This window comes from Urocitellus parryii, chromosome 6 (assembly GCF_045843805.1).
Source record: "Urocitellus parryii isolate mUroPar1 chromosome 6, mUroPar1.hap1, whole genome shotgun sequence".
In the NCBI taxonomy this organism is placed as follows: Eukaryota; Metazoa; Chordata; class Mammalia; order Rodentia; family Sciuridae; genus Urocitellus; species Urocitellus parryii.
This window is the reverse complement of record NC_135536.1, coordinates 101,531,667-101,555,106: the sequence shown is the minus strand read 5'-3', so window position 1 is coordinate 101,555,106 and position 23,440 is coordinate 101,531,667. Positions and strand designations below refer to the sequence as shown.

Here is a 23,440-nt window from a genome sequence, read left to right as displayed (position 1 = left end):
AAGACCTCTATCCTTCAGCATAAGTTCCATGACTAGGAATGAATCTTTTTTATAGGACTCCTAACTAAAATAATGGAAAGGAAAGGTAAGTTGAAAGGGAGAACCTGTTTAAAAGATCATATATTGCAGCTGGGAACACAACTCAGAAAAGCACCTACTTAACCACGCGGAGGCCCTGGGTTCAGTCCCTAACACCCCAAACAAAATTAAGTCAAACATGATAAATTTTTAATATCCATTTTAAACTAATTTTGTTTGTTTCAAACATAGCAATCTTTCAGATAATATATATTCATTGTGTGGTTGCCACAAAAATAAGTACACCAAGTGAATTTCAGCAGTGATATTTGATCCTAGTTTAAGCTGGGTTTAACAGTGCTACTAACAACTCAAAATTTCTCATCAAAGCTTAAAACTAGAAGACACTATAATTAGCCAACAGACTTCAGCAGGCTTTTCCAGCCATGCTACCTTGGGACACCAAACCATCACATACATTACACTGTGCAATTTTATACTGTTCTTGAACATGTATACCAAATGCTAGAGTCCAGTGAATTTTAGCCATGCTTCAGCTGTGTATTATTATTCTGCCCTGACCTGGGAGCAATATGAAAAAGGAAATTTTTTATGGTCAAGATCAGGATTTTCAGAGTTTTCTCTCCAGTCTGAAAATCTAATTACTCCATTAAAAATCTAATTACTCTTTCAACAACTGTTCCACTTAAAGGCTCAAATTAATTACGTATTTGACCATGTTACTTTTACCTGATTTGTCTTCCAGATTACCTAGTAAATACATTGTTTGATGAATAATTCTACCATGTTTTTGAAACTTCCCTAAGTTTCTCTATTCTTTATTGTCATCTGTAACACATGAATGCTAAGACTCACTAAAATATAACAATGTGGATCTAAGTGAAAAGGGGGCTTTGAGTAGAAAAAATAGTAATTCTTAATAAATTATCTTTAAATATTTGGAAAAATAATAAAAGTGTCTCATCTGTGAGATAAACAGATTAAACCAAATCCTTCCCAGATATACCCTTCTTTGCAGGTTCCTCATCTATAAAATATAATTAATAAAAATACCTGCCTCAGGGTTGTTGGGGAGGATTAAATGAGATAACAAAGCACTCAAAAAATGTCCAGTAACATAATTAATTTGTAAATGGTATTTATAAGCACTAAAGATTGAATCACCATATGGGTTGTGAATTACTTGTTCATGATCATGTTGAATATTAGGCTTATTTTCAATCTTAAGAACAATTTAAATAAGGATCAAGAGAAAAAGTACTAAACAATTTGAATTTAAGAATGCTATGAGGGCCAGGACTGTAGCTCAGTGGCAGAGTGTTTGCCTAGCACATGTGAGGCACTGGGTTCTATCCTTAGCACCACATAAAAATAAATAAAATAAAAGTATGCTGTTCATCTACAACTACAAAAAAAAAACTTAAAAAAAAACAAGAATGCTATGAAAGTGTTAGTTATCCTGTGAATAGAACATTCTTTGTTTCTCATTCTTTTTTGAGTCTTGCATAAATATAATCTTATGCTGAGTTAGATGTTAATTGACACCATATCTTACTTTATCAACCTTCAGTTAAAGTTATGAAGTAGGAAAACAAGATGTAAGCTAATCAAGATCTCTACATGGCCTAGAATGACCTATGGTTAATGTAGCACTGATTTTAAAATTATGAATACATACCCTGCAGATACTCTACTAAATTAGATTTAAAACAGAATTATTGAATATCTAGATCTTTCCAGTGGGTAAGAGACTCTAATAATAGCATTATTTTTCTTTAAAAATTGTAACAACTGAAATGTGGATAGGTCATCTCCTAACATCAAGCTGTTCCCTTTAGGGAAAATGTTCACATTGAGTTAACCCATTATTTAAGGGTATGACCATTTCTGTAGCTGGCAGGAAGTTGAACTTCTGAATCCATTTTCAATTCTAAGCTTTCACCAAAAAGGGATTCTAAGGGAAGAGGGGAAGAACATTAGACAAGAACTTCTGACTGTGCCCTCATTTTTAACCTCATCAGTAAAAGGAGGTTGTTGGTACAGATGATCTCTAAAGTTTCCTTTAGTCCTACCATATCAAGTTTCTAAATTTTAAATCATCTGGTAGTATTATCTTAATGTCTAGCTTGTATGATGTTTCTATTGGAAATTATCCCAGTATATGAGCCTGATACATATGTGGAAACTTAAAACACTGCTAGATGAGCTGGATGAACTCATTTTATAGTGTGGCTTGGAATTAGTTGAAAAACTTCATCTCAATATTATATCTTACTCCAAATTTCCTGAGTGCTTTTGAAAGCAATACTGTATATTCTGAACATAAAGGCAGGTAGTTAAACCTGAGTTAGTAGTCTCTAAAGAGTAGTGATTCTATAAATCTTGGCACATAACTTGAAGATCCATTGCTTCACTTTGTCAAAAGGATCAAATTGTATTGAAATAGCATCTTGCTCTGTAATGCTGAATTCTGTCACTCACTAAATTGGTTCCTCCTTCTTCTACAGGAGCTACTGTGACAATCTTGGTTACCATCCGTTAAGTGCTGCTGACTTTGGAAAGATAATGAAAAACGTCTTTCCAAACATGAAGGCACGTCGTTTGGGCACTAGAGGCAAATCTAAATATCCTTTACCAGAAGGTTACTAGTAATCTCTTTAGGTTCACACTAATAGAAAATCATAGTTCAGCTAGTGACTATATTTAGAAGTAAATTTAAGTCAACAAATATAAATGGCTCAAAAGTACTTAGTAGAATAATGTTTTCTTAGCGTTTTTAAACTAAAAAAATGAATAAATAATGGTTTATGTGTTTATTAGGATTATTATAGATGTTATCTTTCTCTATTGCTATAAAGTGTTAATGATCTGATCTTTTTTGCTTTAACAATAAGAATTAATGATTACAGCAGCTCACGAGGCTAAGGCAGGAGGATCATGAGTTCAAAGCCAGCCTCAGCAACTTACTGAGACTCTGTCTCTTAATAAAATATAAATATAAAAAGAGTTAAGGAATGTGGCTCAGTGGTTAAGTGACCTGGGTTCAATCCTGGGTACCAAAAAATAAAGGATTAATGAGATATACCATATATTCAGAAATTATAAATTATATCACCAAAAGTAGAGAAAGATGTTAGCTTATGTTCTCTCTTCTAACTTAGAAACACGGGGATCTCCTTAGTAATAATACTAATAATAATAGTCAACATTCAAAAAATTGTTTGTGGAAAACCTGTATTAAAATTGCAGTGAGGACATAGGAAAGATTCTTATGATGAAAAAATACTTAGGAACAAACAGAAGTAAGGAAATGAAAATTAAGTATTTACTAAAATTTTTTATACTTTTGGAAGAAGATGGTGTTAGAGTACATTCATTTTCTCCCTGCTAAGCTTTTAGCCTTTTTCAAAACATAAAATTAGTTACTATGGAAGAGATGAGAGAAAGGAGGAAGGCTACTTTTCTAAAATAGTTCCAGGTGTTCTTCAACCAGTTGGTTCATGACCTATCCTTGTTTCCTTAATATAAACAAAAATGTCTTGATGTGTCTTTGGCATGTTACAGGTGATAATCCCGTATGTTTCAGTGGAAAAAGAGAAATGAAAAGGTTAAAGCCCTTGTGACACTCTGGAGAGTTGTTTTTGTCCTAGTGCCCTGGGCTAAAGTTTCCCTTCCCTGTGCCAGGTTTCCATCCGGCTATTCCTTTCCTTTTGACCTGTTTGTTACTGGTGGCTGGCACAGCATATTAGGAACATTTATTCATAAAATTTATAACAGATGAGAATCATTGCATTTAGAATAGTGATATTTAACATTCTATAAGAATTATTCCAGTTTCAAGAGAATATAAAAGTATTCTTTATTTCTAATACTAAAGTGTTTTCTTACTGAAGAATTCAGAAAGTACATGTTATTTCATGCTAATCTTATTCTCATTTCATATATGGTTACTTCTCAAGTATTGTCTATATAGGCAGTCCATTTACTTTGGAGTACTTTAGACCTTAACTATTTATTACATATTGTTACAGTGGACTCAGGAAAAAAGCTTTTGTTCATATGCCAACACTGCCCAACCTTGACTTTCACAAAACTGGAGATGGGGTAAGAATTCTACCATGTCTTTTTAATAAGTAGAATTGTGGGGGCTAGGATATAGCTTAATGGTAGAGTGCCTACCTAGCATGTACAAGGTCCTGGGATCAATCCTCAGCCCACCCCACACACACACACACACACCAAAAAGAGAAGGTAGAATTATATACCTTTATATCAAAACTGAAATGCATTCTTCAAAGCCTCATTTGTCTGGAACCAAGAACCAGGAATTGTTCTCTTTACAAAGTAAATAAGCAAAAATATCCCACTGTGGTTGAAAGATATTAGTGTATATCAACTTGAAGTTTGGGAAAACAAAGACCCAAAGTTACTGGTTTGTAGATTTGTCCATAATATATATTTACTCTGTGTGCTTGTTTGTGTAGGTTGTAAGATAAGAGAAAATATATCATAGTTATACTGGCATCCCTAACTTTCAGCTTTTAGAAAAATTTAAAACATCTGTTAGTCTGTTTATGTTTAACAACCATTTGAAATGTTATATTCAGATACTGCTGACTGCTGTACACTGGTACATTTGGGTCTCTTATATCTGCCAATAGGCTACTTCATGTTACTTTGGCCCAACAGATTTAGATTTTATCTCCTAATAAAAATACATGTCTTGAATGTTTTCAATTTAATTTCTCTAAACTTTACTTAAAAGTTAACTTGTCCTTTTTGCCTTTGTTTAGTTGGAAGGAGCTGAACCTTCCGGGCAGCTTCAAAATATTGATGAGGAAGTTATATCTTCTGCTTGCCGTCTTGTGTGTGAGTGGGCCCAGAAAGTGTTAAGCCAGCCGTTTGACACAGTCTTGGAATTAGCCCGTTTCCTTGTAAAAAGTCACTATATAGGCACCAAGTCAATGGCAGCTTTAACTGTAATGGCAGCAGCACCAGCAGGTATGAAATTATTATTAAGCTAAAACTGGCAGTGTTACTGTATTTAGAGTTGGTAGCTAAAGTAGAGATTAACCAGAAAACTTCATCTTTTTAGTACTTATATGAGTTCCTTCTTACTTCACTTTACACTAAATTCAGAGGGACTTATTAAGTCAATAAAATAAAAATTCTTTCATTATAGAACTTACTGCTCTAGTTTTGTATATCTGCTGTAATATAAAACTATTTGGATTCCCCTGAAGATATTTTATTAATTTTTTCATTGCTATTTTTAAATTTAAAGAATATATGTACATGTACTTTTAAGTATATATGTATGTAACTAGTGGATTAAATATTAGTTAAATAAGATTTTTAAATTACATGGTAGAATCCTATCCCAGAAAGAAAGTTTATAAATAAAATGGTCTTTGGACACTGTGACACAGATAACTTTGTTTCACAAGAAATAAAATGTGTCAAGTATTACTATAAAGTAACAAGAGTAATATTTTTAAAATACTCATTCAAATGAGAATTTGAGCTCAAAGAATAATTTTTTGAATTGACAACTAATTTGAGGAATTAAAAGTATTGTTGGAATAAATGACTGCCTTTTAAATTAATAGCTGTCTAATTATCACTTCTTTAATTATCAGTTCCAATGAAACTTTTGAAATGTCTTATTTGGTCATACCTTATAAACCTAAAAAAGAATGGATAGGGAGTAGGGTTGTGGCTCAGTGGTAGAGCATTTGCCTAGCATGTGTGAGGCACTGGGTTCAAGTCTTAGCACCGCATATAAATAAATAAAATAAAGGTTCATTGACAACTAAAAAATATTTTTAAAAAAAGAAGAATGAATAAATCTGATTACTCTAGAAAATTATTTCTGTGTATATGGAAAGTATGTTAATATGAAATTTGTTTTCCAAGATGATTCTTGTAAGTATTAAATCTACAGTAGATTTATCCTGACCAGAATTACAGTATGTGTTGGGTGTTTGTACATGTTCATGTAATCTATCCTCTCATTTTATAGTTCAGGACCAAGTTTAGCAAAACAGTCTCTTACAAGAGCTAGTCATAATTTTTCCTATATGCATGTAAACTGTGTACTACTTAAATTTTTTCACTCATATAATAAGCTAGAGAGTGCTTGAACAGCACACTGTGGCTATAGATAGCTCACCTGTATTCCTTCATTTAATTCCCTCGGCAGTCCTGCGAGATAGGTGATTTTTATTGACAATATTTAGATCAGGAAGCACACTTACGGAGGTTAGTAGCTTATCCGCGGGCAGATAAGTGGTGGGGTCAGGATTTGAATCCTGATTTGTCTGTCTCCAAAGCCCAGGTTAACTCAGTTATATCATACTGCCTTATCTTCTGGCAAAATGAGACTTTATTCTTCTTCAACTTTTTTTGTTCTCTTTTTCCTACCATACTAACACCAAGAAGGGTTCAATAGAATGAAAAGTTGGGAAGCATCATGGAGGAAAGAATCATTAGCATCTCTCTTATTTCCCACTTTATTCACAAATCTGAAAGAAATGTTGAATGAATAAAATGAGTGAAGTTTTAAGGTATAAGTGTAAATAAAGGTTTTTCTTTAAATGAAAGTACTAAAAATGACAGGTGTTTTCTCTTTGAAAGCAGTTAGCTTGAAAGACTATTCACTTTGCCAATTTATCATTACTCAAAACATTTTTTAAATCTTTTGAAATTTTGTTCTATATATTTTTTTAAAGATTCTTGATGGTAAATTAATTCTTGTCCTTTGACTGTGAATTTGATTTTTTATAAATATAGTCTCCATATTAAGAACAGGTTGTGTTACAAATGTCCTTTCATAAGTCAGCTGCTTGGAACTCATTCCTGTTCAGACACCCTGGCAGGAGAATCAAGACAGCCCAACTGTGAGCCATTAGCAGAGGCTCTCCAGGGTGCAGGGTCCAGCTGAGTTCTGGGGCCAGGAGGAAACAATGCAGCTGGATTTGAAGAGTAAAACAATACAATGTGATAAAAAGAGGTAAAGATGAGGGATTACTGACCAGTGAGTGTGTGGGAAAGTTATAGTCTCTTCTCTTTTTTCTTGGCCCCCCTAACCCTCCACCCCACCCAGTAGTTGTTGCTGTTTTCTAAAATAAAGAAAAGCAGAAATTGGGCTGGGAAGTATTCCAGAAGATAGTGTTTTTCTCCCCTTTCTTTTCCCCATATTTTTACTAACCACAATTTATTTTCTAATTATCTTAACATGAAATTAGCTTTTAAAAAATTAATTTTATTACACAATTTATAAAAATTTGTATCTTATCATTCCTTCATCTTTTTTTTTTACTGTTTATCTTACTATTAAAAAGTTTTCTCATTGGGCTGGGGTTGTAGCTCAGTGGTAGAGCACTTGCCCCGCACACATGAGGCCCTGGGTTCAATCCTCAGCACTGCATAAAAACAAATAAATAAAAATAAAGATATTGTGTCCGTGTGCAACTAAAAAAAGTTTTCTCACTGACACTTTTCAGAATATCTTAACCTTAGTCTTACTATGAAATTCTCTTTCTTAAATCTCTCGAGGTCATACTGGAATAATCATGTGGTAGCAATTAAAATAGCGGTGCCCATTTTTATGAATTTCTTGTAGGCTTAAAAGCCTGTTTTCCCCACAAAAATTTTTAGGATATGGAATGATTTCAACAAATATTTATTAGTTGCCTCTTTTGAGCTGAATGTTTATGAAAATGAATGAATTTCATTCTAATAGAGAAGAAGATAAGAAAATTTACTGACATCTGATAAAATGTAAAAATGCTACTTTGGCATTTATCTCAACTTTTGCACATTTATAATATGGGTACACTTTTTAAAATCATCTGTTATTATTGATTTATCTAAAACTGTCACCTGAGTTGAACCATATTTTTAAGATTTCAAAATCACATTGAAAAATATTTATAAATTTGGGAGTCTAATACTTTAATGCTGTAGTAAGAAATTGACTTAAATTGACTGCTGAAGTAAGAAATTGACTTAAAACTTGCTCATGTGGTTGAATTGTCCAGTAGATGGCTACATATTCAAAGAAATCAAGTTGTAGCTTTCTTTTATAAAGGAGGGTATTTACTTAGCTTTCCTTTGTTTATTTTCAGGAATTAAAGGAATTACCCAGCCTTCTGCTTTTATACCTACAGCTGAAAGTAATTCCTTTCAGCCACAAGTAAAGACTTTGCCATCTCCTATTGATGCTAAACAGCAGTTGCAAAGGAAAATCCAGAAAAAGCAGCAAGAACAGAAACTACAATCCCCTTTGCCAGGAGAATCCTCAGCAAAAAAATCAGAAGGCACGACAGCCAATGGAGTGGCTAATCTTCCTAATGGAAATCCTGCAATTCTTTCTCCTCAACCCATTGGTATCGTTGTGGCAGCTGTCCCTAGTCCCATTCCGGTAATATTAAGTGGTGTTTAGCCTTTCTGGGTTGGTGGGAAGTTAATCATTTAATTAAAAGGGGCAGGTGAGAAGGAAATAGATTCCCACAGTTGTCTTTCATTCAGAATTGGTTACAAAATTATCCATAAAACTAAGATGTGAAGATCCAAGATACATAAACTATGCATATAACTACTTGAGTTATTTTCAGTTGTATCTTCCCTGGCTGAACCCCAAAAAAGTAATTGTAAACTTTGGAGCTCAAGATTTTTTATTCACATTAAGACAGAACAAAACTGTAGTGTGAATTGATGGTAATCTAATATACGCCTGTCTCTGGCTTGCTGGATATAGGAGTAGGATGTTGGGCAAGTCCCTTAATTATTTTAAATTGTTTCCTTATCTATAAATATAACTTAAAAGTCTCCTTTCCTTTCTCACACAACTGATGTTATGATGAAGGGACTTTGGGGGGGAGGGGTACCAGGGATTGAACTCAAGGGGACTTAACCACTGAGCCACATCCCCAGCCCTATTTGTATTTTGTTTAGAGACAGAGTCTCACTGATGGTGAAGGGACATTAAAAAAAAAAAAAGTGCATGCTGCTGAAGTAAAGTGATACATTGTTATTATTGATGGTACTATTAGGGGACATTTTATCTTATTTTTGTTGTTCTTGTTAGTATCATTGTCATGTCATTAAAACATGAAATACCTGGAGTACTTACTATTTACTATAGAGCAGACTTGGGTAGCCAGTGGTTTTGTCTGGAATCTTATCCATAGTGATCTAGTTACTAATGTCCAAGGTACACCCATTTATAAGACAGTCTCCCTCAAAATGAGCCATCTTGTTGGCATAAAATCCACTAGATACTTTATAGTTGTTTCTAGTTTCAAGATTTTATCTCCTTTTCTTATAACCTCTTTAAATCACTATTTTAGCAAGTATTCATAACAAGGGTAAAGTTTTTAACCTTGTAAACAGAGCAGTATCTTAACGTTTTATGTATCATCATTTAATAACTATATTGCACTATGGTTATATCTTTTTAAATATTTATGTCTTTCTAGCAGCTGATCTAAAAGGACTCCCTACTGATAGGCAAACTGTTTTTCTTTTTAACATTTAACAAATGCTTCAATATTATATAGGTATACAAATTACTCTTTATATCCTGGACTTGTTAAATCTGATTTTGTTTTGGTTTTTTCCCCATCTTTTCACAGGTCCAGCGGACCAGGCAATTGGTAACTTCACCAAGTCCTATGAGTTCTTCTGATGGCAAAGTTCTTCCCCTCAATGTACAGGTGGTCACTCAGCACATGCAGTCTGTTAAACAGGCACCAAAGACTCCTCAGAATGTCCCAGCCAGTCCTGGTGGGGATCGTTCTGCCCGACACCGTTACCCTCAGATCTTACCCAAACCAGCCAACAGCAGTGCACTCACCATTCGCTCTCCAACTACTGTCCTCTTTACTAGCAGTCCCATCAAAACAGCTGTTGTACCCGCTTCACACATGAGTTCTCTGAATGTGGTGAAAATGACAACTATATCCCTCACACCCAGCAACAGTAATACCCCTCTTAAACATTCTGCCTCAGTCAATAGTGCTACAGGAACAACAGAAGAATCAAGGAGCATTCCACAGATTAAGAATGGTTCTGTTGTTTCTCTTCAGTCTCCTGGGTCCAGGACCAGTGGCACTGGGGGAACATCTGCTGTGGAAGTCAAAATGGAGCCAGAAACATCATTAGATGAGCATCCTGTGCAGTGCCAAGAAAACTCTGATGGGGCTAAAATTCCCCAAACACCTAGTGCTCTTTTGGGGCAGAAAAGTAATACAGATGGAGCAGTGCAAAAACCTTCAAATGAAGGTGTCATTGAAATAAAAGCAACTAAGGTCTGTGACCAGAGGACCAAATGTAAAAGTCGCTGTAACGAAGTTCTGCCAGGCACTTCGACAGGCAATAATCAAAGCACTATCACTCTCTCAGTTGCTACTCAGAACCTAACTTTCACCAGCACTAGCTCACCATCTAATGGTGACTCAATAAATAAAGACCCAAAATTATGCACTAGAAGTCCAAGAAAACGACTATCTTCTACATTGCAAGAGTCCCAGGTGCCTCCTGTAAAGAAACCAATTGTGGAACAGCTTCCTGGAGTTAGCATAGAAGGTCAGAAAACGTGCAATGTTAAGAAGGACCAAAAGGTTCCACATTCAGGGAAATCAGAAAGTTCAACAGCAGGTGCTCAGATTCCTAACAAGGCATCAATCAGTGTCAATTCACACATGGTGGAAAATCAACCCTTGGGTTCTGCTCTTATTACCAGTGATTCAGCTTTGGAACAACAAACAACACCATCATCGTCTCCAGATATAAAAGTAAAACTTGAAGGGAATGTTTTTCTCTTGGACAATGATTCAAAATCAGATGGCAGCTTTAATACAAATGAATGGCAACAAGTCACTAAGGATTCTGAATTTATATCTGCCACCTGTGAACAACAGCAAGATATTGGTGTTATGACAATTCCAGAGCACTCTGATATCAATGATTTAGAGAAATCCGTTTGGGAATTAGAAGGAATGCCACAGGATGCATATAGCCAGCAGCTACATAGCCAGATACAAGAATCTCCTTTGAATCAAATACAAGCACAGTCTTCAGATCAGTTACCTCTGCAATCCGAACTGAAAGAGTTTGAACCTTCTGTTTCCCAGACAAATGAAAGCTACTTTCCTTTTGATGATGAACTTACTCAAGATAGTATTGTGGAAGAACTGGTGCTTATGGAGCAGCAAATGTCAATGAACAATTCACATTCATATGGTAACTGTTTGGGAATGACCCTTCAGAGTCAGTCAGTAACTCCGGGAGCTCCAATGTCATCTCATGCCTCTAGCACCCACTTCTATCATCCAATCCATAGCAATGGCACTCCAATTCACACACCCACACCCACACCCACTCCTACACCAACCCCAACACCAACTCCAACTCCTACATCTGAAATGATTGCCGGGTCTCAGAGTCTATCACGGGAGAGCCCTTGCTCCAGGTTAGCCCAGACTACACCTGTGGATAGTGCTTTAGGAAGTAGCCGACATACACCCATTGGTACTCCACATTCTAATTGCAGCAGTAGTGTCCCTCCCAGCCCTGTTGAATGCAGGAATCCATTTGCATTCACCCCAATAAGCTCCAGTATGGCATATCATGATGCCAGCATTGTCTCAAGCAGTCCTGTGAAACCAATGCAAAGACCCATGGCCACACACCCTGATAAAACCAAGCTTGAATGGATGAATAATGGGTATAGTGGGGTTGGTAACTCATCAGTTTCTGGCCATGGCATTCTCCCAAGCTATCAGGAACTAGTGGAAGATCGTTTCAGGAAACCTCATGCTTTTGCTGTGCCTGGACAGTCTTACCAATCTCAATCCAGACATCATGACACTCATTTTGGTCGTTTGACTCCTGTATCTCCTGTGCAGCATCAAGGTGCCACTGTAAATAACACCAACAAACAGGAAGGTTTTGCCGTCCCTGCGCCTCTTGATAATAAAGCAACTAATTCATCTGCCAGCAGCAACTTCAGATGCCGGAGTGTGAGCCCTGCTGTCCATCGCCAACGTAATCTTAGTGGAAGCACCCTCTATCCAGTGTCTAATATCCCTCGATCTAATGTGACCCCCTTTGGAAGCCCAGTAGCCCCAGAAGTTCATGTTTTCGCAAATGTTCACACAGATGCATGTGCCAACACCATAGCTCAAAGAAGTCAGTCAGTTCCATTAACAGTCATGATGCAGACAGCCTTCCCAAATGCTCTTCAGAAGCAAACTAACAGTAAAAAAATAACCAATGTTTTGTTGAGTAAACTTGATTCTGACAATGATGATGCAGTGAGAGGTTTGGGAATGAACAACCTTCCCTCAAATTACACAGCCCGGATGAATCTCACCCAGATTTTGGAAACTTCCACTGTTTTTCCTAGTGCCAATTCTCAGAATATGATTGATTCCAGCACTTCTGTGTATGAATTCCAAACACCATCTTACCTCACCAAAAGTAATAGCACCGATCAGATCAGTTTTTCTCCTGGAGATAATCAAGCACAATCTGAAATTGGAGAGCAACAATTAGATTTCAGTAGCACTGTTAAAGACCTGTTGAGTGGAGACAGCTTGCAAACCAACCAGCAGCTGGTAGGTCAGGTAGCGTCTGATCTTACCAACACTGCATCTGATTTCTCTAGTGATATCAGGTTGTCTTCTGACCTCTCAGGCAGCATCAATGATTTGAACACTTTAGACCCAAATCTACTGTTTGATCCAGGTCGTCAGCAGGGACAAGATGATGAAGCTACACTGGAAGAATTAAAGAATGACCCGTTATTTCAACAAATTTGCAGTGAATCCATGAACTCTATGACTTCATCAGGTTTTGAATGGATAGAAAGCAAGGACCATCCTACTGTTGAAATGTTGGGTTAAATTGTGTTTTATAATATGTAGCACACTGTATCTAAAGACATATGTATTGTATTTGTCTTAATGGAAGTGCCTCCCGCAGCAGAAACACTATTAATTGTGACATTTTAAAAGCGTTTGCTGCAGAAGTGGTTTCTTCTTCAGTAGGAAATGGTTAGACTTGCCTCGGTTCTTAACAAGTTTCTGAAGACAGTAGGCTGTAGAAGAACAAGTATTAGGTTTTAAATTTTATAATGTTCCCCATTTAATCACATTGTTTGCTAGTAAAAAATCAGCTATCCAGCTTTTACAAGAGCAGTCTAGATCTTTATTTTGTATAAGTTCATTTTAATTCATTAGTTGATCTGCACAAAATTTAGAAGAAACCATCATTTAAGTATAGGCTATTTCATTGTTGGCATTATCTTTTAGATATGAAATCATAGCTAAGGTGAACTGTAGACAAGAAGGTCTTCCTTGAAACAGGGATAATATTCAGGTTATTATAAATTTTTAGGCTTGAAGCATAGAGCTACTGTAGGATGAAAAATCTCTGTAGGACTTTCTGGGGCTTCAGTACCATTTATACCCACAATGAAGGGCTTAAATAGGAGAAAATAATGGAATTAAGTATTAATTTAAGGAAAGTTAAAGCTGCACTAAATTTTTTAAAAGGAAAAACTAGTAGCCATTTATATTTGTGACCTTGCATTAGTCCAATTTTAAAATGTTGATTTTAATATGGAGCTAACACACACAAAACAAATAACTCCAGACATTGTAACTTAATAGGGTAAATACAAGCATGTTAGAACATTTTGATGTTTTATTATTTGCTAGTTGAGGTAGGGGTATTTTCCTAGTCCCACCACAATGGCTGCATATACATATTAAAATTCTATTTAAGATTTATTTTGAAGTTTTTTTCCTTATGATATTCTTCAGTAATCAGTTTTTTTCCTCAATTTAGTGACTCGCTCCTTTGCTCCTCCTGCATGTAATAATGCAGTTTGATCATGGGGTCTCTTTGAAAAACAAGCAGGAAGGAAATGACATTAAAACGTAAGCAAAAAAAAAAAAACATTTCACCCTCTAAGGTCTGAAGCCACACATCTTTATATCTCTAATAAAACAAAGGGGATAATAGCAGTACTTGAAGAAGAGGAATGTTTTATTACATGCTTAATTTATTTATTGTGATAAACACAATTGCAAAAGAAGCAAAGCACTCAGGATTTGTTTTAAAATGTTTCTCTCTATGGCTCCCACTTTGTTTTATGATAATATTTATGAATTTCATGTTGACACAAATCTACTCCCCAGTTGACAGCTCCATTTAGGTGAGTTTCAAGATCACTTTCAAAGAGATTAACGTGAAGTTTTTAAAGCTAACATTAAACCATCTGCTATGCTACCTTGAACCTAGCTAAGCTTTTCTTTACCTTAATTCATAAACCAATCAGAAGACTACAATCAATGAATATTTAACACATGTGATGAAGGGTTTAATTTAATAAAATTTTTATTGTTCAATAAATTTGAAAGGTAGGGTATTAACATATTTTGATAAATAAATGGTGCTAGGGTTGGCTCAGAGGTTTATATATTGATATGTCCTAGTTATTGGCATTTGTGTGTGTTTGCTGTTATCTTGATTTAATGATCTGTTAGGTTTTTTTTCCTCGATGCTAGTTATTTCTTCACTGTACATTGAGACACAGCACTACTGCACACCAAAGTATGCAATACCCAAAGGAAACTGTGTGATTTCTTTTAACAAATAATGGGAGCCTTTCTATATGAGACATTCTGAAAAGGAGATTTTGAGGCCATTCTAATCCCTTGTTTACATTATTAGCTTCCTACTAATATAAAAATAATGGAAATCTTTTTTGATAAAAATATAAAGACTAGAGGATTTTTAACCCCCTGTACAGTATTGCAGCAAACTCTTTAAATTTGGTTGAATTCGTCCAGCAAACTTTCCGGGGTTCATATATTGCACTAAATTTGTTGAACCTGTGGTAGGCACATCTCTTAGGATAAATGCAACCAATACAGTCCACAGATTAAACTTTTTAAATGTGTTTCATTATGAAAAGACAAGATGTCATCAAAGTGACAGATAAAATTGTCTTATGTAGCAATGTGCATTGATCTCAATGAGATATTTCTATTTCTTATTCTCTTACATGAGAATATTACAGCAGGAAGAATTAAGTTTAGTTTGCTTCACCATGTTAATACATGATCACAAAATGTGCATGAGTGTTATTGACTTATCTTGTACAGTACTAGGTATTCCTGTAACCACTTTTTTTTCTTGGCTGTATTGAAACTGGTTCAGTGTTAACCAGGCAGGCATAGTTATTCACAAGTTATTTACTTTTTTTATGTTTACTAATTCTGCTTAGTTGTTGAATATGTTCTTTTCTCAGATTATTTTCATTGTTTTGATGTTGGGAACATTTTGCATACTGTTTATCATGATAAGACTTCATGAAGTAAATAATTTTGCATATAATTGCAATAAGCACTGACTTTTGAACTGAAAAGAAGGAAAGTGTTTTTTTTTTTTTGTGCAGTGCATCTGAGGTTCAAATAATAGTCTTGTACTACAATGTGCTTTACTACACCATAAATAACAAAAACAAGCCCTGTTTCATGTTTTCATTTAGTGCAAAAAAGTCAAATTTCCCCAGTGTTTTGTTGTCTGTTGTACCTGCTGAAACTACAGTAGTTGAATATTGCAGTAGCATTTCAGTTCTCTTTTTTTATTAAAAGTGCTCAAAATTGTTTTTTAAATGTTTTCAAAACAATTAAAAACATTTTATATTAAACTGACTGGATCTTAAGGTGATTTATGAAATATATTTTATACAGGCAATACACCATTTTGTAAATAGGCCCAATGCTGTATTACTTTTTATCTTATAAAATTTGGGGAAGTAGATAAAAATCAGCACAAATCAGAATAGAGCTGCTAATCTGCTCTTTTATTAACCCAGAACAACACAACATCTTCATTCATTGGAACTCTGCTGTTTAATTGGGATTTATTACCAGGTATGGGGCATAGAGCTTTATGTGGTCCAAATTGCCATTTTTTCTTTTGGTCTTTCATGTAATATTTCCTTTAAAATGTTAGCCTGGGGAGTACCAAGATATCTATTTCTGGAGCCTTGAATGGGCGGGGAGCGGGGGGGAGATGGAATAGAAGAAAAATTAAAAGCCCACCTGTGTTTGAATGCAATGTAGGCATTTCCATGAACCAGAAATATAACTGACTTATAAACAAGAACTAGGCTGTGGGTCTAGAAGCAGGCAAATGTAGCCAGAAATTTCAAGTCCTGAAAAGTAGTGAAGCCAGAGTTTGGGGTGGAATTTACTCACTCTTGAGAGAATAAGCAACAACCAGCATCTAAGACTAATACACGCTGAGCATGGTGGTGCACACCTATAATTCTAGTGGCTCAGGAGGCTATGGCAGGAGGATTGAAGGTCAGCCTTGGCAACTTAGCAAGGCTATAAGCAACCTAGTGAAACCCTGTCACAAATTTTTCAAAAAGCACTAGGGATGTAGCTCATGGTAAGGCATCCCTATGTTCAACTCCCCATACCACCCCCCCAAAAAAATTTTTTTTAAGGGTTGAAGGTGTAACTCAGTGGTAGAGAGCTTAACTAGCATGTGCAAGGCCCTGGTTCAACCCCCAGTACCACCAAAAAAAAAAAAGTTTACCGATGTCAGTTGCTATATCATGCTTTCTCTGTTAGCTGAAAAATTGCCTTAATAGGAGACCGATTTTTTTATTTTATTAAATTTATGAAATAGATTGATTATAACAAGTAATGCCATAAATGAATTTTAATAGCTAAAATTATAAATTTGTAGATGGGATCATTTTATATATATTATAAAACCTAGAACTTTATATATGCCATCCCTAGAGCCATATAATTGCTTACAGGAGAAGAAAGCAAAGGAAAAAAGCCTCACTTTTCAAAATAGATTTTATTTTGAAGAAGTACTTTTTTCTTAGAAAAGGGAAAACAATTTTATATATCATGAGAATGGTATCACTACCACAGAGTATTTCTTTGAATTAGATCCTGTGTTAGTTTGCACATATTCTTGTTTTCTGATTATAAAGGTTCTGAAAGAATAATTTTTAGGTGAGAAAATTTTAGTTCACAGATTTAAATGGTGGAGTTAACAGGGCTAGTAACAGGAAGAGCCAGAATTCATTAATTCTTATCCCAGTTCTTAACCATTATGCTATATTTAAGATACTTGTTCATAATGTCCCTGCTGCAATTTGACCTGGTGACTTCTTTTGAAATTTTCATTCTGGTTTAAAATTGAGGATTGAGTTTGGTTTTTATGAGGGTTTTATGATTCTTTAACTGCCGATGCTTTTTTGTCTTAACAGTTCTTTTTCTCCCCCAGCTCACTTTATTTTTGGCTTTATATTTCACCTGTGTTTCGAAATAGTCCTCTAAATTTTCCAAGTTCCTTTTTTCCTCCTCTCTCTTTTTGGAAATGCCCTATTATATTCAGAGAAGTAAGATTTAAACATAAAATTTTGTGTTTTACACAAATTTTCAAGCACATTTCTTAAAGGATACGTAGTCATACTTATTTTTAAGCCACTTTCACATTTTCACCAGACAATAAAAACTAGTCTCTTGTTGATAAAGTGCCTAAAATATATGTCAGTCTATGCCCGGTGCTGGAGAAGACACCTGCCATTTTTAAACGTTTGTATTATAAGGAGGAAGACACAATGAACAAGGAATTCAGAATGTGATGAGGTCACTGTAGCAAACTGCTGTTTACCACTAGTGTGCATTCTCCCCTTCTTACAGAAATTACTGATAAATTCCCTGATTCTTAGCCAGGCACATAGCCGTCTGAACAAACAACTATGTAAACCAGCTTCCCTGATAGTGAAGTGGAATCCCCTACAAAGTACTGGACCAAAAGAATGTAATCAAAAGGTTTATGTGCTGCATTGAAATGTTCTTCCCACCACTGAAGTACAGATTGGATGGATAGAACTCAAGGAGCTCCCTTGGACTTTGAGGTAAAGCCACATGCTGGGGATGATAAGAGTGACAAGACAGAGGAGCCTGAGGCCCTAATGAATGAGGGGAGATACCCTGTCAGTCCTGACTGCTTACTGCCAAATGTGTTTACACAAGAGAGAAATAAACTGTGTGGTTAAAGTCATACTTATTTTGAGTCCTCTATAACTCAACAGAAATCCAATTTTAACCAACATAGCCACTAGAAGGATTTAAGCAGGAGCTTGAGGAAATGCTAAATTAGCATCGGGATCCAGGAATCATCATGGATCATCCCCAGGAATGGCAAACTTCCCATGACCCCAGAAATGAGCATTTTCTAATGGTGTGTCACTTAGTTCTGGACTGCCCCTTATTTTTGCCAACATCTTGAATGAAGACAAAGATTGGTGGGGCAAATGTTGTAGATTGACTTGCTCAAATTCTATTCTTGCCACTTAAGTGTGCAGAAGCTGGAAACCCAAAAACTATATTTTTCAGAGCTCCTACCAGTTTGGGTTCTGAAATATGAATTACATTCCTTCTACTAGACTCATTCAAGATTTGAGGTATGAAAATACAGCAGAAGTCATCCTACTTCTTTTAAGTGACCTTTTCTTACAAGCAAACTTGGAGACATTTCTCAGTAACAGGGTAGTTGAGACAGCAGGTTCAAAATTGATAGCAATTTTTAATTCATATAGTCTATTATGATTCTTAAGAATTGGGGCCACATTCCAAAAGCAGGTTGCCCTTTTATGAACATCAAGAGGCTGTTGGGTGCAACAGTGGTGTGTTAGCAACAGTACCAGCAATACCCCGCACCCTGTCTTCCTGATGGCAGAAGTAGTTCCAGGAGTGAACAGCCCCCTGATCATCAGCGCTGCTGTATTGGTTCCAGGAGTCATTTCTGAAGGCAGGGTGTAAAGTCTGTTCCTCCATTTATTTACAAGCACCCAATTCCCTGCATTAAATCCTCTTTTGTTTTAAATACCTAGAATAAACATTTCCCACACATTGCGTCAAATGTGCCTATAAGCTAGGGGTCAAGAAAATCTGAGGTCTAGACCCAGTTCTGTTATTCATTTACCCACTCTGCACTTCAAGTAATGAGCTTCTGTTCAGTGAGATAGGACAACATTTTGTAAACTCTTAAGCTGACGCTACTATAATTGTTTTAAAAAAAAAAAAAGCCTATATAATGCCAGACATGGTGGTACACACCTGTAATCCCAGTGGCCAGGAGGCTGAGACAAGAGGAACACAAGTTCAAAGACAGCCTGAGCAAAACTGAGGCACTAAGCAACTCAGACCCTGTCTTTAAATAAAATCCAAAATAAGGCTGGGGATTCGTCCCAGTGGGCAAGTGCCCCTCAGTTGTTCAATCCCCACTAACAGAAAAAAAAAAAAAAAAAAAAAAAAGGTCTATATAAAAGGACAAATGTTGAGTAGGAAAAAGTCTTGTACTTTTCAGCACTTAATGAAGTGTTGTGTTTTACTTGAACACACACCTGTCAGAAGGTAAAGTGCAAATGTATACTTAAAAAGCTAAAATTTGAGTTAATGGCCACACGTAAGAAATAACAGTAAAAACATCTGACCATGTTTAACTGATATAAACATGAGTTATTCCAATTATGACATCTCTTCTGTTTACATTTCACGTGTTTGAAATACAGTTTAAAATTTCCTAACACAACTCAACTCCACGCTGGCTGTTATGATCTCTTTAACTATTTAATCCTTCACAATCTTACCTCACCCTCCTAACAGTTTTGAAATTGCTGTCTCAAAATTAATGGAAATTTCCTAATGGGTAAACCTGTTCCTTAGGTTTGTACAATTGGATTTGGTTCACTTCCTACCTCAGACTCCTTCATTAACAGTCTTTTTCCAGGATCAGCTTCCTCTGCCTCATATTTAAATAAAGAAAATTTTGACCTTCTGAAATTGGCTTTTCTATTCTACTTTTCCTAGTCAATGTAAAAACTCCTACAGCTCTACTTAATGGCTTCCTATTTGACCTTTCTATAGCTCAAAGGTTTTAAAAATCTAATTCCCTAAACTAAAATTCATTCTCTTTTCCCCAGTCCTTCCTCTTCCAATTGAAAGCTCACAGGGCCATTCCTTCACTCTCCCCTCAACATCAAATTAGTTTCCACAGTCTATTCCTTTGAGATATCTATCTATCTGTCCCCCACTTCCCACCCTCCACTTCCCCTCCTGACTCTGCCTTGATTTATTTATTCCTTAGTCACTAGAAATACTGAATGAGTAATCACTTTCCTAATATTTTTGGTATAATATAACCATAGCAGTCCTTTTCAAAAGCCTTTGATATTTAGGAGTTAATATATTTATATATAATAACCAGTGAGAAGAAATACAAGAGGATGCATTTGTTAGGCTAATAGCAAGAAGATAAAATTCTGGGCATGACGTTAATGAGAAATGCAAAACTTATATAAAGAAAACATTTAAAACCCTTTTGCTGACAAACTGAAGGTAAACCAGAGCAAATGGAATTTAAAAAAGTATGTACTCAGACGGGAAGACAACATCATAAAGGTGATCAGGTCTTGCTAAATTTAACATGCTCCCCTCCCCCCCAAAAAAATAATAATGATTTTCTTTTCTATAACTAGAGAAGTTAAATATACATTTAAAATTAAAACAAAATTATACCCCCCAAAATATCTGGGGAAAAAAGCTGTCAGAGGTACTAGTCTGACAAGGTATTCAACACATTTTAGAGTCATATTCCAAAAATGCCTCATGGGTAATGTTAACCAACAAATGACAAAATAGGGAGGGATATTGCAACCTATGAAACATAAAAGGGGGTAATAACCCTAATACAGAAAGATCCAAAATGCCAAAGGGAAAAGGCCAAAAGTCCAATAGAAAAATGGACAAAATAATGAGCAGACATTTCATAGAAAAAGAAATGGTCCTTAAACATGAAAAACTTGCTCAACCTGACAGAAATCCAAACTTGAGTTATGCCAAGATACCGCTTTGCCAGGCACGGTGGTGCACGCCTGTAATCCCAGTGGCTCGGGAGGCTAAGACAGGAGAATCACAAGTTCAAAGCCAACATCAGCAATGGCGAAGCACTAAGCAACTCAGTGAGACCCTGTCTCTAAATAAATACAAAATAGGGCTGGGGATGTGGCTCAGTAGTTAAGTGCCCTGAGTTCAGTCCCCAGAATCCCACACCACCACCAAAAAGAAGACACCACTTCTTTCTTATCCGTTTGATTAAAAATCTGTTTGACAGCATCTGCTGTAGGAAACGTAGTGGAACACAGACATTCAATTTCACGTCCTTGCACATCTCCTAAGGAATCTACTAGACGTTCAAAGGACTAGAGAAAGGTCTACCTAAGGACCAGCAGTGAGCATTACACACTGATTTTTAAACAAGACCACCTGAGTGTTCAAGAGGAGAGAGTATACCATGTATTGAATCTATGCTGTGAACATGGAGATAAAAAACAACTATAGAAAACGAGGAGAGCATATGAAAACATTTTTTTCACTTTAACTTTTTCAATCATTTTGGTGTTGGCAGAATGGGTGATTTTGCTGAGAGTGTTGTGTGCATAAAACCAGGCAATAAAAACTAATCATGTAATATCCTAGTTTTGTTATTCTCAGGTCTCTAAGGACCTGGAATCTCAGAAAAAGAGAAGAATACCAACCTAAGATAGAAAAAGTTAAAAGTCTACACTCCTGACTTTGAATTGGAAGTATCAATATGAACTCGTGGAGCATCTTGCCACATGTAGCAAAGACACTTTAAAAGATCACCAAGGTCATATCAAAAGGACTCAAGAGCCAACTCAAAGAAACTGCCACTGACCAAACTGGATAATCTAAAAATAAGGATAATAACTATGCCAGGTTGAAACACTTAAGATGTGCTTGAATCTGAACTTTACAGATCTTAAAAAAATTAATCACAGGCACTTTCCTGAGCCTTGTCCTGGGCTGTCTCTTTGGGGGTGCTGGAGTTTCCACTGGTTCTGGTTGTGGGGATATACAGGGTATTGGGGGAGGGGTTTCCTTCATCTGCTGATCCCTCAGTGGGGCCTGGTGCTTGGATTGGTTCTGTGGAGCCAGTCAGGTCCTCCAGGGGCTGGGCCTTTTCCCTGGATTCCCCTGGCTAGAGCTTGCTCCCTGTTACCTTTGCTGCTAGGTTCAGGGCCTGCTGTGCAGGCTCCTCAAAAGCTCTGATGGCTTTATCATCACCTCCTGGCACTCTGGGTGTGTGCGTGACTTCCCATGACATTTGTGTGAGCTCCCTCAGTACAGATGTCTCCTTTCCCCTCCACTTTCCCCACACTTGTCTTGGACCATCTCTTTGTGCTTGCTCTTGCTCTGACTGGTCCCAGTCCTATAGATTTGCAAGGTGTTATCTGTGGTTTCCCCAGCATTCTTTGGGTCCTTGCCACAGACTGGTGTTTGGAAGAGCTCTTGGAAGCCAGTCAGGTCCTCCAGGGGCTGGGCCTTTTCCCTGGGTGCCCCTAGTTGTCACTTGCTCCCTATTACATTTGCTGCTGGGTGCAGGGCCTGCTGTGCAGGCAGCCCAGGACAAGGTTCAGGAAAGCACCTGTGACAGAAGAGCTCTCAGTGCAGGCAAAGGTAGCAAGGACATCAGGGGGACCCAGGTGCTCACACCAGGAACCCAAAGGTGACAGTAAAAATATCAAAGTGCTCAAAGAACCTGTAAAATGGAAACTGGATCCTATTGCAGGTGCAACTGGCAGGAAGAGGTGCCAAGGGGTACCTGAGGTAAAGGCCTAGCCCCTGGAGGACCTGGCTGGCTCCAAAGAACCAATCTCAGCCCCAGGCCCCACTGAGGAACCCACAGTGATGAGAAGACCACAGAAATGCCCTGGAGATCTCCACAACCAGCAACAGGGGATACGCCAGCAAGCACAAAGAGATGGACAGGACATGGTTCCGGACAGCAAAGGTGAAAGAGGAGCCCCAACTGTGAGGAAGCCAATGCGGACATCATGGGCCACCACACTCATGTGCAGAGCACCAGGAGGTGAGGACTAAGGCAGTAGAGCGTCTGAGGGGTCTCCATGGCCAGCAGGCCCTGGCCCCAGCAGCAAGGGCAACTGGTAGCAGGTGGCTGCAAGGGGCACCTGAGGTCCAGGTCCAGACCCAGGCCCTGCAGGACTGGCTGGCTCCACAGGACCAATCCAAGCATGAGATCCCACTGAGAGACCACAACATGATGCTCACAGCCTAAAGAGCACTCCAAAGCAAACAGCTGAAAGAGCAAAGCCTCTATCCACATGCAGAAGAGTCCTTAGGGCCCCTAAAGAAAAGCCAGTGGAAGACGGGGTGGGCAAGAGACACCCAACAGCATCACAAAGCCAAAGCAACATGTCCCTGCCCCAGGGTAAATCTGGAACAGATGAACTTCTCTCAGG

At 37.0% G+C, this 23,440-nt stretch overlaps 1 protein-coding gene across 1 annotated transcript in view; it reads left to right on the top strand.

Moving 5' to 3' along the window:
- The window catches only part of Rfx7 (regulatory factor X7), a 127,714-nt gene extending 111,293 nt beyond the window's left edge, over nt 1-16,421 (top strand). Inside the window, exons 6-10 of the mRNA XM_077799422.1 lie at nt 2,547-2,663; nt 4,059-4,143; nt 4,833-5,040; nt 8,169-8,464; nt 9,678-16,421. Of these exons, the coding sequence (XP_077655548.1) occupies nt 2,547-2,663; nt 4,059-4,143; nt 4,833-5,040; nt 8,169-8,464; nt 9,678-12,950 (3,979 nt within the window). The 3' untranslated portion in view covers nt 12,951-16,421. The remainder of the gene's footprint in view (nt 1-2,546; nt 2,664-4,058; nt 4,144-4,832; nt 5,041-8,168; nt 8,465-9,677) is intronic.
- Nucleotides 16,422-23,440: the final 7,019 nt, after the last annotated feature.